Source organism: Erpetoichthys calabaricus, chromosome 16, assembly GCF_900747795.2.
Source record: "Erpetoichthys calabaricus chromosome 16, fErpCal1.3, whole genome shotgun sequence".
NCBI lineage: Eukaryota > Metazoa > Chordata > Cladistia > Polypteriformes > Polypteridae > Erpetoichthys > Erpetoichthys calabaricus.
The window spans coordinates 50,578,039-50,595,446 of NC_041409.2; the positions used below are offsets into that span (position 1 = coordinate 50,578,039).

At 40.6% G+C, this 17,408-nt stretch overlaps 1 protein-coding gene across 2 annotated transcripts in view; it reads left to right on the forward strand.

The window, feature by feature from the left end:
• Positions 1-17,408, forward strand: part of paplna (papilin a, proteoglycan-like sulfated glycoprotein) — a 155,466-nt gene that overhangs the window by 92,129 nt on the left and 45,929 nt on the right. The window contains exons 10-12 of one of the 2 annotated variants that reach the window (XM_028822019.2): positions 1,164-1,287; positions 9,516-9,642; positions 16,126-16,191. In XM_028822019.2, the coding sequence (XP_028677852.1) occupies positions 1,164-1,287; positions 9,516-9,642; positions 16,126-16,191 (317 nt within the window). The remainder of the gene's footprint in view (positions 1-1,163; positions 1,288-9,515; positions 9,643-16,125; positions 16,192-17,408) is intronic. The other variant, XM_051919912.1, reaches the window with a different exon arrangement.

Consider the following 17,408-nt stretch of genomic DNA (forward strand, 5'->3'; position numbering starts at 1 on the left):
CTGAATGTATTTTTCATTTGCTCAGTAGACTTTAAAAATAAAAACACGCTATTGCTTTACCACGCTAAAGTGGCCGGAAATGTGTACTTTTACTACATTAACCTCGATGAAAGCACCTTTGAGTTTATGTCATTCGGAATCAGGTTGCTGTTGCAACACCATTTTGTCAGGTACACTGCCACTCTTCTGAATGCAGAAATTCATACAGTAACTCTGAAAAATGAACTCACTTACTGTGGTGCAAGTTTGCAAATTTTATAATTTGAGGTTGTACTTATCATGGATAAAGTGGGAGTGTTGTAATGGACAAACGTTATGAATCATTTTGAATCTATGAACTATTTTCTGATCTATTGCCTTTTGTCTAACTGCTTGGAGTAGGATGAGTCCCTCAAGGTCGCCCCTGACTTGGAGTGAAACATCATAAATATCTCTCTCTGTGTAACCTAGTTCAGGCTGATCTAATGCCCCATATACTATATGGTCCTATTTGTAATAGATTAACATGTTATTGGCAATATGCCAAATATTCTTTTATATATATATATATATATAATATATATACACGAGGGGGGACCCAAAAATAACCGGAAATAAATAAATAACCTAACAACAACAAAATTCCAGTTATTTTTGGGTTCCCCCTTGTGTATATATATATATATATATATATATATATATATATATATATATATATATATACACACACAGTATGCATACACAGTAAAGCGTTTGTCTAACAAAAGACTAGCAGCACTTCTGTGATTTCAATACAGAGAGCATGGGGTACTCCATAGTTTTCTTTGTTAAATATATTTTATTTATCCATATATATTGCTTGAGTCTGAAGAACCTTTTATGTTTGAGTGCTGCAGTAGAATCAGATCTGAATTTTATTTTTCCCTCTTAGTGTAAACTAGTACCAAAACTGCAGCTATAAAAGGTGCTGGTGTTTACAATTTTTCAAAGCTCAGTTGCCTATTTTTAACAACTTTATTCATACAAATGACACATATGTGACACATATATCTATTAAAAATAAAGTATTTATAGCACAGTTGCATACAGTACATGAAATGCAAGCTGTATTGATGTACACTGAACTAGTGTCTCTGAAGCTCATTAAACCTGTTGTAACTTTTTAAATTGTGTTTTCTTTGTAGCTCATTAGCCAGGAGCCAAATAAGAAGGTTGAGTATGAATATTACTTACCACTACAGAGCCAGCGTCAAGGGTATTTCTGGAGCTTTGGGTCCTGGTCTGAGTGCAGTAAAGAGTGTGGGGCAGGTATGATCTGAGGACATTGGTGGTGATATTGCACTGCTTAAATTTTTTATTATAACCTCTGTAAAATCACATTTTTATCATTTGCCATATAAACTACTGAATAGAATGTCAGTGTTTGTTGAGTTTTATAAGGCTATATGTTTAAAAGTTGCTTTCCAAGTCTATCAAAGTTCAAAGTTCCATTTGTCAGAGTGCTCAGATTCATGCTTGCTCTGTACTGTATAGGGACACTGTGACTTCTTCAGCATACCAATATATAGCATGACCTGTAGGGGGTGCTGCAGTCACCCAAACTCAGATACCACTACACAAACACAAATCCCGGGTTCAAATAAATGATTTATTATCAATAATACTGTCACAATGATTCTTCAAAACACACAATTCATCTTTTATTCATCTCCTTCCTCTCTTCCAAACCTCCAGGTGAGCTTTGTCCTCCTTTGTCCTGACTCCGACTCTCCCGGATGTGTTTCTTTTATTGTGACCCTAGGAGTGCTTCCAGTACCATGGTATATTCCAGTGCCACTGCTCTATAGGACTCCCATTCCCAGTGTGTCCTGCCAGTGTCCTAATTGGTAGTGTCAAGGGAGGGATTGCCATCTGTCTTGTTGGGGGAAGCCTGTAGCCTTCCCAGGTTGTCTTTCCCTGTCCTTCAACCCTCCTGGCCTCCTGGCCAGGTTAGGGATCAGAAGCCATTCAGACTGGAACGCCTATATATAGTGGACCACCAGCGTGCTCCAGCCGCCCCAGCTCCAACACAGACAGGCAGAAACGTGAGTTGCAGCACACCACACACTTTATTTCTATGGGGAAATGGTTCTGTCTGGTCTCCTCAACAGCAACACAGTACAAACACAGCACCAATGCACAGTTCTCTTCTTCATCCTCTCTCTCTCACTGTCTCTCTCAATCCTTCCTCTTCCCCTTCTCCTGGCAAGCTTTGTTCACCTCCTCCTGACTCTAGCTCCTAGAGTGGTGGTGGCTGGCCCCTATTATGTGGCATCCGGACAGAGGTACTGCACCAAATGACTCAGCAATCATTTAGGCGCTTCCTGGCAGTGGCCATGGGACCCAGCAGGGTTGAGCTTCCATATTCCAAACCTGTGATCCCACTGCAAACCAGAGGGGCTGCCTTCTTGCCTGGCAGCTCTGTCCTTAACATCCTTCTCCCAATATACTCAGCATCTCTCCTGAGCACATGTTCAAACCAACACAATCTCACCTCTCTGCCTTTGTCTCCCAACCGTCCAACTTGAGCTGACCCTCTAATGTCCTCATTTCTAATCTTGTCCATCCTCATCACTCCCAATGCAAATCTTAACATCTTTAACTCTGCCACCTCCAGCTTTGTCTCCTGCTTTCTGGTCAGTGCCACCGTCTCCAACCCATATAACATAGCTGGTCTCACTACCATCCTGTAGACCTTCCCTTTCACTCTTGCTGATACCTGTCTGTCACAAATTACTCCTGCTGACCTTCATTCCTCTCTTCTCTAGAGCATATCTCCACCTCTCCAGGGTCTCTTCAACCTTCGCCCTACTATCGCTACAGATCACAATGTCATCAGAAAACATCATAGTCCACGGTGACTCCTCTCTAATCTCATCTGTCAACCTGTCCATCACCATTGCAAATAAGAAAGGGCTCAGAGCCAATCCCTGATGTAATCCCACCTCCTCCTTGAATGCATCCATCACTCCTACCAGACCTCACCACTGTCACACTTTCCTCGTACATATCCTATACAATTCTTACATACTTCTCTGCCACTCTTGACTTCTTTATACAATACCACAACTCCTCTCGAGGCACCCTGTCATATGTTTTCTCCAGGTCCACAAAGGCACAATGCAACTCCTTCTGGGCTACTCTATACTTCTCCATCAACATCCTCAGAGCAAACATTGCATCTGTGGTGCTCTTTCTTGGCATGAAACCATACTACTGCTCACTAATCATCACCTCACTTCTTAACCTCGCTTCCACTACTCTTTCTCATAACTCCAAGGTTTGGCTCATCAGTTTTATCTCTCTGTAGTTACTACAGCTCTACATATCCCCTTTATTCTTAAATATCGGTACCAGTACACTTCGTCTTCACTCTTCAGGCATCCTCTCACTTTCCGAGATTCCATTAAACGATCTGGTTTAAAACTCCACTGCCATCTCTCTTAAACACCTCCATGCTTCCACAGGTATGTCATCTGGACCAGTGGCATTTCCATTCTTCATCCTCTTCATAGCTGTCCTTACTTCCTCCTTGCTAATCCGTTGCACTTCCTGATTCACTGTTGCCACATCATCCAACCTTCTCTCTCTCATTCTCTTCATTCATCAAGCCTCTCAAAGTACTCTTTCTGTCTGCTCAACACACCCTCCTTGCTTGTCAGTACGTTTCCATCTTTATCCTTTATCACCCTAACCAATTGGTATAGGTCCTTTTGTCCCTCCTTAGTGTTCAGCCTCTCATACAACTCATCATCTTCACCTTACACCTTATCTCCTTGTACTCTTGTCTATTTTCTGCATCTCTCTGACTATCCCACTTCTTTTTCGCCATCCTCTTCCTCTGTATACTCTCCTGTACTTCCCCATTCCATCACCATGTTTCCTTTTCCTCCTTCCTCTGTCCAGATGTCACGCCAAGCACACTTCTTGCTGTCACCCTTACTAATCCTGGTGTAGTTAACCAGCTATCTGGCAACTCTTCATTGCCACCCAGTGCCTGTCTTACCTCCTCCCTAAACTCAACCTTGCACTCTTCCTTTTTCAACTTCCACCATTTGATCCTTGGCTCTGCCCTCACTCTCTTCCTCTTTTGATCTCCAACGTCATCCTATAGGCCACCATCCTATGCTGTCTAACTACTCTTTCCCCTGTTACCATTCTGTAGTCTTTAATCTCCTTCAGATTGACTCTTCTATATAGGATGTAATCTACCTGTGTGAATCTTCCTGCACTCTTGTACGTCACCCTATGTTCCTCCCTCTTCTTAAAATATGTATTCACCACAGCCATGGCCATCCTTTTTGCAAAATCCACTATCATCTGGACTTATTCATTCCTCTCCTTAAAACCATACCTACCCATCACCTCCTCTGTTTCCTTCACCAACATGCCCATTGAAATCTACTACAATACATTCCTCCTCGGGCAGACGTGGAGTCAGCGAGTGACATCATCCATTCCGCTGTTGCTAAGTTACAAACGCAGCACCCTGAGGCGCTTGTGCTAATCGCTGGAGACTTTAACCATGTGACGCTGGACAAAACATTACCTGCATTCTCCCAGTATGTGCACTGTAACACCCGGGGAAATAAAACTATTGATTTACTTTATGCAAACGTTAAAGACGCATACAGCGCCACCCCGCTGCCTGCGCTTGGGAAAGCAGATCATAACCTGGTTCTGCTTCAGCCTCACTATAAACCAAAAGTTAGAGTCCTACCTGTAACCACACGATCATTCAGGAAGTGGACTCCGGAGGCTGAGAATACTCTGAGAGAATGTTTTGGAACTACAGACTGGGATATCCTGCAGGGATCTCATAGTGAGAACATTGAGGAAGTTGTTGACTGCACTACTGACTACATCAACTTCTGTATGGACATTGTAGTTCCAGTAAGAACTGTACGCTGCTATGCTAACAACAAGCCATGGATTACAAGTGACATCAAGGGCCTTTTGAATCAGAAGAAAAGGGCTTTTAAAGACGGTGATCAGCATGAGCTCAAGCGCGTGCAGAAGGAACTCCGAGTCCAACTCAGGGCGGCGAAGGAGCAGTACAGGAGATAGCTGGAGCAGAACTTGCAGAATAACAGCATAAAGGAAGTGTGGGATGGGATGAAGATCATCACTGGCTGCAGCTCGAAGCGGGGTACCACCATTGAGAGAGACGTGAAGAGAGCAAACCAAATGAACAACTTTTTTAACAGGTTTGACCACCCTAACCCACTCTCACTCTCACCTCGGAGTACTGCACCCTCCACACATCCTTCTGCTGATACCAGCATAGGAAAGACATCCCCACCCATAATTACAACAGCGCAAGTGAGCAGAGAGCTGAGGAGACTTCGTGCCAGCAAAGTAGCGGGTCCAGATGGAGTATCGCCACGACTGCTGAAGGTCTGTGCATCGGAGCTGGGGGGTCCTCTACAGCGCATCTTCAACCTGAGCCTGGAACAGGGGAGAGTCCCGAGGCTTTGGAAAACATCTTGTATCACCCCAGTCCCAAAGGTATCACGTCCTAGTGAGCTGAATGACTTTCGGCCTGTTGCTCTGACATCACATGTGATGAAGACCATGGAGAGGCTGCTGCTTCACCACCTTAGGCCACAGGTTCAACACGCCCTTGACCCTCTGCAGTTTGCATATCAGGAGAAGGTGGGAGCGGAAGATGCCATCATCTATATGCTACACCGATCCCTCTCTCACTTGGACAGAGGCAGTGGTGCTGTAAGAATTATGTTTCTAGACTTCTCTAGCGCCTTCAACACAATCCAACCTCTGCTCCTTAGGGACAAGCTGACAGAGATGGGATTAGATTCATACCTAGTGGCATGGATCGTGGACTATCTTAAAGACAGACCTCAGTATGTGCGTCTTGGGAACTGCACGTCTGACATTGTGGTCAGCAACACAGGAGCGCCACAAGGGACTGTACTTTCTCCGGTCCTGTTCAGCCTATATACATCGGACTTCCAATACAACTCGGAGTCCTGCCATGTGCAAAAGTTCGCTGATGACACTGCTATCGTGGGCTGCATCAGGAATGGGCTGGAGGAGGAGTATAGGGACCTAATCAATGACTTTGTTAAATGGTGCGACTCAAACCACCTACACCTGAACAGCAGCAAAACCAAGGAGCTGGTGGTGGATTTTAGGAGGCCCAGACCCCTCATAGATCCAGTGATCATCAAAGGTGACTGTGTGCAGAGGGTGCAGACCTATAAATATCTGGGAGTGCAGCTGGATGATAAATTAGACTGGACTGCCAATACTGATGCGCTGTGCAAGAAAGGACAAAGCCGGTTATACTTCCTTAGAAGGCTGGCTTCCTTCAACATCTGCAATAAGATGCTGCAGATGTTCTATCAAACAGTTGTGGCGAGCGCCCTCTTCTACGCAGTGGTGTGCTGGGGAGGCAGCATTAAGAGGAAAGACGCCTCACACCTGGACAAACTGGTGAGGAAGGCAGGCTCTATTGTTGGCATGGAGCTGGACAGTTTAACATCTGTGGCAGAGCGAAGGGCGCTCAGCAGGCTCCTATCAATTATGGAGAATCCACTGCATCCACTTAATAGTATCATCTCCAGACAGAAGAGCAGCTTCAGCGACAGACTGCTGTCACTGTCCTGCTCCACTGACAGATTGAGGAGATCGTTCCTCCCCCAAACTATGCGACTCTTTAATTCCACCCGGGGGGGTAAACGTTAATATTTAACATTATACATAGTTATTGTCTGTTTTTTCACCTGTATTATTATCATTCTTTAATTTAATATTATTTATTGTATCAGTATGCTGCTGCTGAAGAATGTGAATTTCCCATTGGGATTAATAAAGTATCTATCTATCTATCTATCTATCTATCTATCTATCTATCTATCTATCTATCTATCTATCTATCTATCTATCTATCTATCTATCTATCTACAATCACGACTCTCTTTCCCTTGGGTATACTGTTCATCATTCATAATCTTCATAATCATTACTCTGTCTGACACTCTTTTCACTTCCAAAACACTATTGACATACTGTTCTTCAGAATAACTCCTACCCCATTTCTCCTCCCATTCACACCATGATAGAACAATTTGAATCCACCTCCGATCCACCTGGCCTTAATCCCCTTCCGTTTAGTCTCTTGCACGCACAATATATCAACCTTCCTTCTCTCCATCATATCAGCTAACTCTCTCCTTTTACCAGTCATACTGCCAACATTCAAAGTTCCTTCCCTCAGTTCCACTCTCTTTACCTTCCTCCTCTCCTCCTGCCTCCAGAGACGTCTACCCCCTCTTCTTCTCCTTCTTCAGCCAACAGTAACCCAATTTCTGCCAGCATCCTGTTGGCTAACAGTACTGGTGGCGGTCATTGTTAACCAGGGATTCAACAGATTCAGAATGAATCTGGAGGTAATGGAGGTAATGCCCTGAATATTCTCTCTCCCTCTGTGCTTTCAGTATAGGGGCGTCCCGGCTAGGCAATGGCCCTGGTCGTCCACCACAATGTATATTGGCCTGCGGCCCCAAACCGACACAGACAACGCCAGCAGCTCAGGCTAACAAAAGCCTTTATTTCATGGAAAGGCGCTCAGATCCAGAGTTGTCCACAAGGACCGATACTAATAATCCCAATCTGGGTAAAACTCCGTTCCCTTTCCTCTAGAGTCTTACAGCCTCTTTTCTCTTCCGAATATGAGCCTCACCAGCCTTATCCTCCGACTCTGCCTCCTTTTTTAGCCACATTCAGGAGGTTCATTATGGAGTTCTGGAGTTGCTCCCAGGTGTTGCTGAGGCACAAAATAGGGCTCTGCAATTCCCACAGCTCCACAGATCCCACATAATAATTCCCACACAGCCCTGCAGGAATCCAACGTGGCGCTGCAACCCAGTGGAGCTGCCAAATAACAGTTCGGGGAAGAGGGTGTCCCCTGGAAGTCCTCTCCAACTGTCCTTCCACGTTGGCGGCATCCCAGTTGGGTAATCTGTCACAAAAAAAAAAAAAAAAAAATATATATATATATATATATATATATATATATATATATATATATATATATATATATATATATATATATACATACACAGACACAGACACAGATGTGTCATCACACATATTTAGAATATGTGTGATGAAGCATTTCTTAAAATAAACTACATTTATTCTGTGATGACAAAGCACAGCAAGAATTACTGAATGTCCTAATGGTCATGAAGGTTTTTTTATTGAAATTTTATCAAAGCCTGTATTTTGTGAAAGGAATACTCCACCCAAAAATTATACTTTTTAAATTTCCTGCTTACATGCAGAATAAGAGAAAAATGTTTATGATATAATAGAACTCAATGGCAAACTGTGCTGTGCAATGGAAAATGATGTGAAAAACTTCCACAGGAAACAATAAAAAATTCTCACGTTGCTTGCTTCACTTAATACACATTTCCATTATCCAATCGAATTCCCAAATGGATGCATTTTTTGCTAAAATATTATTCCTATAATACTGTGCTCTTTAATTGAAGACCTACCTCTCTCCATCATTCATTCATTGGTCAAGAGTTTTGCCCTCAATACCGGCTTAGTCATTGGCATTAGAGGTTATCCTGGCGACATCATGTAGTATGCAGGAACCAAACCAGGACAAGGGTGCCAATTCATCACAGAGCACACTCCCAGACTCTCAAGCCCAAGCTCACTAATTAAGTATCCATTTAGAGTCCCTGCATGTTTTAGAGAAGTGGGAGGAGACTTGTAACACTGGAGAAAAACGTCATGGACATGACAAGGAGTGTAAGCTGTGGAAAGACATTGGACCAGGACTCTGGAGCTTTGAGTCACTACTGCTGTCCTTTCTCCTCATTATATGTATGTGTATTTTTAGATGATTAATTTAGTTATATTTTATAAAGTGTACTGAACAATATTGAAATTCATTGTATTTCCTTAATCGTCGTCGTCTTCTTCTTCTTTCGGCTGCTCCCGTTAGGGGTTGCCACAGCGGATAATCTTCTTCCATATCTTTCTGTCCTCTGCATCTTGCTGTGTTACACCCATCACCTGCATGTCCTCTCTCGCCACATCCATAAACCTTCTCTTAGGCCTTCCTCTTTTTCTCTTGCCTGGCAGCTCTATCCTTAACATCCTTCTCCCAATATACCCAGCATCTCTCCTCTACACATGTCCAAACCAACGCAATCTCGCCTCTCTGACTTTGTCTCCCAAATCGTCCAACATGAGCTGACCCTCTAATGTCCTCATTTCTAATCCTATCCATCCTCGTCACACCCAGTGCAAATCTTAGCATCTTTAACTCTGCTACCTCCAGCTCGGTCTACATCTTTCCGGTCAGTGCCACTAATTTTCCCTAATCATCTTACTAATTAAGGCATTATTTCAAAAGTAACATAACCTGTTTTCATAAAGTGTAAGTGTTCATTTATGTATTTTATTTTGCTTTTATTTTGTCTGTTTGTTTTCATCCACCTTCCTGTTTTCAGGATACCAAGCGCGTCTAGTTTTCTGCACCATTGACAACGAGGCATACCCTGATTACTTGTGTGCACACCTTCCCCGACCTGCTAGTAACAGAACTTGCAATGTTCAGGCCTGTCCTCAAACTCGACGGTAAGACAGCTGCACTGTTTCTGAGGACTCTTTCTAAGAAATATCTTGCATAAAACAGAAAATAATCTCTTAATAATTCTCCCTGCATATGGCTACTGTTTTGTATAATTTGTAGTAGCTGCACTGGTACAAAAGCCAAAGTAGCACAAATAGAAAGAGATTTTTTTCTGTGCATTTTTGTGATCATTATACCTTTGGACATTCATAAATCCCAGAGGAATATTAATTCACATAGCAGGAGCAAAGAAATGCATTTAAATGAATTTATTTAGTGTTTCATTTTAACTACAATAACTGTCTGTTTGTCTGTAACCTTTTTGACCAAGTTACAGTAGAGAAAACTCTACTGCATTTAAACTGTGCTTCACAACTGACCAGTTTTTTAACTGTATAACTTTGTGCTTGACCACAGTACTTTAATTACATTTACATTGCGTTTAGTTACTTAGCAGAAGCTTTTACCCAAACTGATTTACAAAAGACTTTAATGAAGATGCATCCAATGACTGAGGCAAAGAAACAAAGGACATGGATCACACACGTTTACTGTGCTCATTAGTTTACTTATTTCCCTTTTATTTCTGTATCTCTTCTCAAATTGACAGTCCAAAGCATATTGACAGGTTCATTTTAAGTCTACAGAGTGGCATTTCTCCTTTTGATCCCTTTCTGTATCCAACATAATTTAAGAATTTTACGGCTATAAGGACTGCAGTTTTTAGTTGTTTGCTAACAAAAAATCCATCCCTTCAACTGTTCATCAATCCACCCATCCATCCATTCATCCAACCATCCATTTCCAAGCCTATTTATCCTGAGCACGGTTGTGGAGAGGCTGGAGCCTATCTCAGCAACATTTGGGCTGAAGGCAGAAACGTTCTCTGGACAGAATACCAGTCCATCACAGGCCAACAGAAAATTAATACTTTATTTATTTATTTTTTATTATTGCTTGGACAAGTCTTTTGAAGATTTGCAAATATTAACATTCTCTGCTTTATGTAGTCATTCTTCAAACTTTTAAATACACTGATATCAGCACTGCGTGATGTAGGTCTTTGTCAGCAAGTTTTGTCTTATAAGGATCCTTAATCAAAACTGCACATACTAGTGAGGCTCTGACAAAAAGCCTAGAGCACTGGTTTGAATATTAGGCACTCGGAAACCCCTTCCTTTCATTTAAATGCAGGTTTCACTTACTAATACTGCTCGTAAAAGCTATTGAAAAGAGTACTATACATTAGTGAAAAGCTGGGTAATGTTATGTGCTAGGTGAGGCGGTGATGGTGTATTATAATTGTAGCAAAACAGTTTGGCATTAAGATTAAATTTGAAGACCACTTTGCCTTGGACATAAGAAGCTAAGTTAACAAAAAACATCTGAAAGTGTTTTTGAAAATTTGTATTGTAAGAGCATCTAAGATTAATTTAATTAATATATGTATTGTTCCACAGCTGGAAAGATAAGGAAACTATGAATGTTTTTCCATCTTACTGTACTAGTGTTCTGCCAGCGAGTTGGAATGTATTTGCCTGCTAGGTTTAGGGTTAACCAGATCAGGAGATGTGCATATGTTCAGGGAACTGTAATGAGGGGTGATATCAAAAAATTACAGAAATTGTTAAAAATAAAGGGATTGGTAGGCCAAGGAAGACCTCCACTGTTGACAACAGAAGAATCCTCACTTTGGTGAAGAAAAAGTCCCAAATGCCTGTGTGACAGATCAGAGAAAGGAGGCAATTGTGTGTTTTCCAGGGATGACTATCTGCAGAAGGCTTCATGAACAGAAATACAAAGGCCACAATGCAAGATGTAAGCCACTAGTTAGCCACACAAACAGGACGGCCAGATTACAGTTTGTGAAAAAGGACTTCAAAGAGCCTGCAGTCTTCTGGAAAAGGTTTTGTGGACCAATGAGACAAAGATGAACCTGCATCAGAGTGATGGCAAAAGCAAAGCGTAGAGGCGAAAAACTGCCCACGATCCAAAGCAGACCAACTCATCTGTAAAACATGGTGGTGGGGGTGTTATGGTTTGGGCATGTGTGGGTGACACAGGTTCTGGCTCATTTATCTTCATTGACGACATGACTTGTAAAGAGAGTTGCACAATTAATTCTGAGGTGTATAAAAACATCATATTTGCTCAAGTTCCAGTAAATACCTCCAAAGTCATTGGACAGCACGTAACCCTACAACAAGATAATGACCCAAACATACTGCTAGGGTAACACAGGAGTTTATCAAAGATAAAAAATGGAAAATTGTGGAATGGCCAAGCCAATCACCTGATTGAAATCCAACTGAGCAGGCCTTCCATATACTGAAGAAAGAACATAAGGGGACAAGTCCCTGAAACAAGCAGGAACTGAAGATGGCTGAATCAAAGGCTTGGCAGAGCATCACCAAGAAGATCCTTAGCACCTATGAATGACTATGAATCACAGACTTCAAGCAGTCATTGCAAGCAAGGGATATGCGACAAAGTCCTAAATATGATGGCTTTAATAGACCTGCCATTGCTGCGCCCAAACATTATGGTGCCCTGAAATGGGTGGACATGTAGAAAAAGTGTTGTCATTTCTACATGGTGTGACCGAAATGTGTGAAAATCCCCTTAAATTAGAGTCTGCAATGTGCACTTTAATCACAATGTCTGAGTTGTTTGTTTTGACATTTTAAACTGTGGAGCAGAGGAGTAAGAGAGAGAGAGGTTGGCAGCATGCACTGACACAGCATCTTTCCTCACCCACCACACGAGGAACTACCTCAGGATCCCAAATTAGGACATTAGCAAGGTGTAAATTAAGGAAAATGTGTCTTTGTCCCAAACTTTCTGGAGTGGAGTGTATATTGTTGGCCTCATGCAAGAAAGAAGAGGGATGCACTCTGAACATTATTCTGATTGATTTTGTTACCCGACTTTGCTTGATTAACTGGTTTGCCAGTTTAATGTGGGAAGAAGCTGTATCTCAATACTTAGAATAAGAAAAAAAAATGAAAATCCCTCGGTAGGCATCTTTTTGTTAGTATTTTTAATTTACATTCATTAGCTTTAATCTCCTGAACCAGGTGATTAAATAATGATTATTGTTATGGTTGCACTTGATTGATTTTTCTTTCTATTTTTCCTCTTTCTCTATGGAATGAGGAAGGATCTGCCCGGGACCAATGTACATTATTGAATGCTTTCAGATCACTTTTAGTTGGATTTATCTTGCACTAGGGGGCTTTGCCCCTGCTCGCTTTGCTTGCCAACACACCTGTGCTACGCACCAGCAACTTCATGTCTCTGAGACTCGCGTATGTAAATTTCACTTTCACCAAACAACAAAACTTTTAATTCTCGCAGATAGGCCTCTTCATTGGGAAGAAACACTACTTTTCCCTGATGGCAACACGAATTAGATGATCCACAAGTCTCTGACTTAAAGTTTAAAGCCAAACAATATCTACATACTTCTGTCATATAACCTATGTCCATATATTCGATCTCTTTTCACTTTTACCTTTTTTGTCAATATAGCATTAAATTTTGATTCCGTGTTTTGATTGCATTAGTGATAACAAACGGAAATTATTACTCGGTGAAATAACGGAACAGCAAAAAGAGATCAAATTTATGGACATAGGTGATATGACAGAAGTATGTAGGTATTGGTCGGCTTTAAAGTCAGAGACTTGTAGATCGTCTAATTTGTAGAACAAGTAGCGTTTCTTCCCAATGAAGAGGCGTATCTGTGAGAATTAAAAGATTTGTTATTTGGTGAAAGTGAAATCCACAAACACTACAGGCAAAATATCCGAATCTACAATAATCTGTTTGCGTTTGCATCATTTAAATGCTCAAAACGTAGATTTGCATGATTCAGGACCATACGTTATGAGAATCTGTGGTCCCGCAACAATTATTAAAGCTACTGCAAGTTTAATTAAAAAAAAAAAAAAAATCACACAATTCGGTCAGGTTTATATTTATGATCACGGAGAAGCGATGCAGCATAGAATCAAAAGAGTTAAACGATCAGATGTATTAGAAATTCTACAGCTCATAAAGGATACAAATCCATATGTCCAAATACGGATAACATTAGACAACAAAGGAGATCTTGATATGCCATTCATATTAAAACTTTTACAGTTTCCTGTTAGAATAGCTTGTGCAAAGGCAATTAACAAATCTCAGAGCCAAACATTCAAAAAAGTCGTTTTATTTAATAGAGAGAAAGAAATGAAAGTCAATCACAGGTAGTTATACATTGCATTAATGCATATGTAACAATTCCCATAAAAATAAAAATCTGTTTAAATTGTACATCCGCTTCCCCATACGCGAGCGGCAGAACTGCAAAGAGGCTAGAGCGTAGAGCAGACCCAGGGGGTTGGCGAGCAAAGCGAACAGGGGGCAAAGCCCCCTCGTATATATTATATATAATTATATTTTGGTGTATATTTGCTAATGAAGTCTATATCTAAATATGTAAATATAGCAAAAAGTAAGATGTACATAAGAATTTAAAACATAAATCACAGTGAAATGCTAATTATTGAATACATTTTCTGCACACTGTAGACTGTCAAGTCTCAGATGTGAGGTGTCTGACCTTTAGCTTTTGTACATTCAAACCTTCCACGGCAGCATGCAAAAAACAGCAGGTTTAGTTTCTTAGTAACAGCAGCAAAAAATTCCTGCAAAGTATCTGATTTTCATTTTGTTTATTTGGCAGGTTTAAATTGTCATTTTATGTGCCATTTCAGTTTGACTGTTGCCATTTTCAGCTGTTACTTCTCACTAATCTGAGTATAACATCATAGACTAATTCAGCTGTCTGTGTGGCATAAAACGTCAAGGTGTAGATGAAAAAAAAAGTTTGTTAAAAAAACTTTTATATTTTCATATTATTCCTCAACCACTTGCTTCTGCCTACAGAGTTAAGTAAGGGCCCATGTGATTACCACAGGCATTGTGCCTACACAGACCAAAAACCAAGTAAGAGAGGAACAGGACAGTTTGCTCAATCCATTCTGACTTGGTTTTCTTCCTAGAATATGTTATGAAACAGATCCTTCTTTTTCAGTCCTGCAGTATGCCTTTAACAAGCAGAATTTGTTATTTTGGAAATGGTAAAGTTCATTACCACATTTAGATCTTCTTCCTCAAGATGATGTTCACTTACCTGTTTTCTAAATAAACCAGAAATACAAACCTACAGACGTGTATGTTTAGATCTGTGTACGCTTGCACTTTGCAGAAAAAACATGTAGAGTTAGTGTGAGGTCTGAAAGGTGGAAACATACCATAAATGTTGCAGCCTTCATAAATGGCTTCACTGATTAGATAATACTATGGTTTCTTATCACTTCTGGACCCCTCTTTGGCAAAAAAAAAAAAATTAGATTACATTAGATAAACTTTATTGATCCCAAGGAGACATTTAGATGCATACAGCAGCAGAAACATAAAACAAAACAAAGATAGAGACTCCAAATAATTTAATCTATCAATAGACAGATCAATAAATAAATACATACATAACAAATGTTCACTGTATTTATGCAGAAACAGCAAATTATAAATTATAAGTACTTAGTCTGGGCTGTCGTGAAGAAGCATTGAACAGGCCTGGTAGCATTGTCATGGTGAATTAACCTGTGGCTAAAAGTGCCTCCTGGAGGAGATGGGGGGATTTTTCATGATGGCATCCAGTTTTCTTTCCGTCATCTTTTCCACAACAGCTTCCTGTGTGTCCAGGGTTTGTCCTGTGATGAAACTTGCATTCCTGATAAGTCTGTTCAAGAAGCAGGCTTTGAAAGCAAGTACCACCATCCATCTGTAATGCTGCCCAGAGACATGCCCCTCATAGGTTGGGAAGAAACCTTTGGACTCCATTTGTTCTTAGCTAGAGAACTAAACATCAGCACTTGATAATGTGATAGGTAATACAGATTGTAAACTTTAGTTGGTTTGTTTTGGATGTGTATTTTTACATTAGATTACATGTTCAGACACATGACAAGTGTAGTGAACCCTGGGAATGGAAACCAATTTGTAAAATGAAAGAAAGATGGGTTTTTATGTTTTGGACATTTTCTCTTTCTCTCCCTACCAACTTTTGAGATAATTAGTAAAGTAATTACTTACATGTCTCTTGGTATGTGATGACAAGAATGCAAACGAGTCTTATTATGGCTTTATCACCAGGTGTGCATCAAGAAAGAACTTATGGTATCATATTAAAACATTAATAAAAGTTCTCTTTAGTGCACCTCTAGGTGGTGGTGCTTTTTTGAAATTCCAGGCTTTCTAATCATGTGTAAGTTTCTTTATTTTTTCTGCTTATTCCATCGATCTATCCATTGTACTATGTGTTTTTGGGAGGCCTTGCAAATCTGGAATTAAGTATACCTTGCTTATATAAAGGTTAAATGAGTGTGTGAGTTCTGAAAGATGACTCACCCTCTTTTGTTTGTTCCCATTAAAAGGATGGCCTACCTCTACCTGCCACAGGTATGGAAACAGCATCGACACCAGCGCTCAGGGGTGTACAGGTAAAGCTTCAGAGTTGAAGGCTGGCAGTCATACTTTATAATAGCCTTAGTCATTTAAAAGAGCCTCTTTACTGATTAGCTGAAGCACATCTCATTGTGCTGAAGGCAAAAATAAGAATCAGTTTCCCAGTGGCCCCTTCCAAGCAGCTCAGTTGATGAAGGAAGGGGCCACACATTCAGTGATCAAGCTGGAATGACATTTTCTTGGAATAATCTGTCCTGTTATATATATTCATACCATTCATTATTTGATGAGGTTCTGTTTTCTACTTTTCACTGTCTTAGGGATGAAAGTCAACACAATTGTGTAGGCAATCTGATATAGCTGACGATGTTTATTAATCAAGATGAAACTTTTTTTACTTAAATAAGTTCAATTCATGATGATAATCTTGAGTGTCGTAACTGCCAATGTGTTGCCAACAACTTAAGTTGGTCAATATTCATTAGGTCCTGCTCTATTGGGCAAGTGGTCAGAATCTGGGCATTGACAGAATACTTCAGAACATTTCTATTACCATCATATGAATGACATCCCCATCCACCTTTCATGTGAAATATTCTTGAAAATGCAAAAAATAATAATTCCATTCAGTTAGTAACACACACATCTCACAGAGGAAACGCATTTTTTAAAATCTGCTTTAGCTTGAGATGTACTTATTTCATGTGTCTATGTTTCTCTGTGTGAAGAAAAACTTCCAAATGTTTTTGCGAAATTTACCCTTACTACATTTCTAACTGTGTCCCTGTGTTCTTGATGAACTTAAAGTCACAGTCTCGATCCACTGGACTAATTCCATTCATAATTTTAAACACTTCAATCATGTCTCCTTTTAATCTTCTTTTGCTTAAACTGAAAAGGCTCAGCTCTTTTAATCTTTCTTCATAATTTATCCCCTTGTAGCCCTTAAATCAATCTAGTTGTTTTTCTCTGGACTTTCTCTGGTGCTGCAATGTCCTTTTTGTATCCTGGAGACCAAAACTGTACACAGTACTCCAGATGAGGCCTCACCAGTGTGTTATAAAACTTCAGCATAACCTCCTGGGACTTGTATTCTGCGCATCAAGACACTATGTAACCTGACATTCTGTTAGCCTTCTTAATGGCTTCTGAACACTGTCTGGAAGTTGATAGTGTCGAGTCCACTTCTTCTTCTTTCACCTGCTCTTGTTAGGGGTAGCCACAGTGGATCATCTTTTTCCATCTCTTCCTG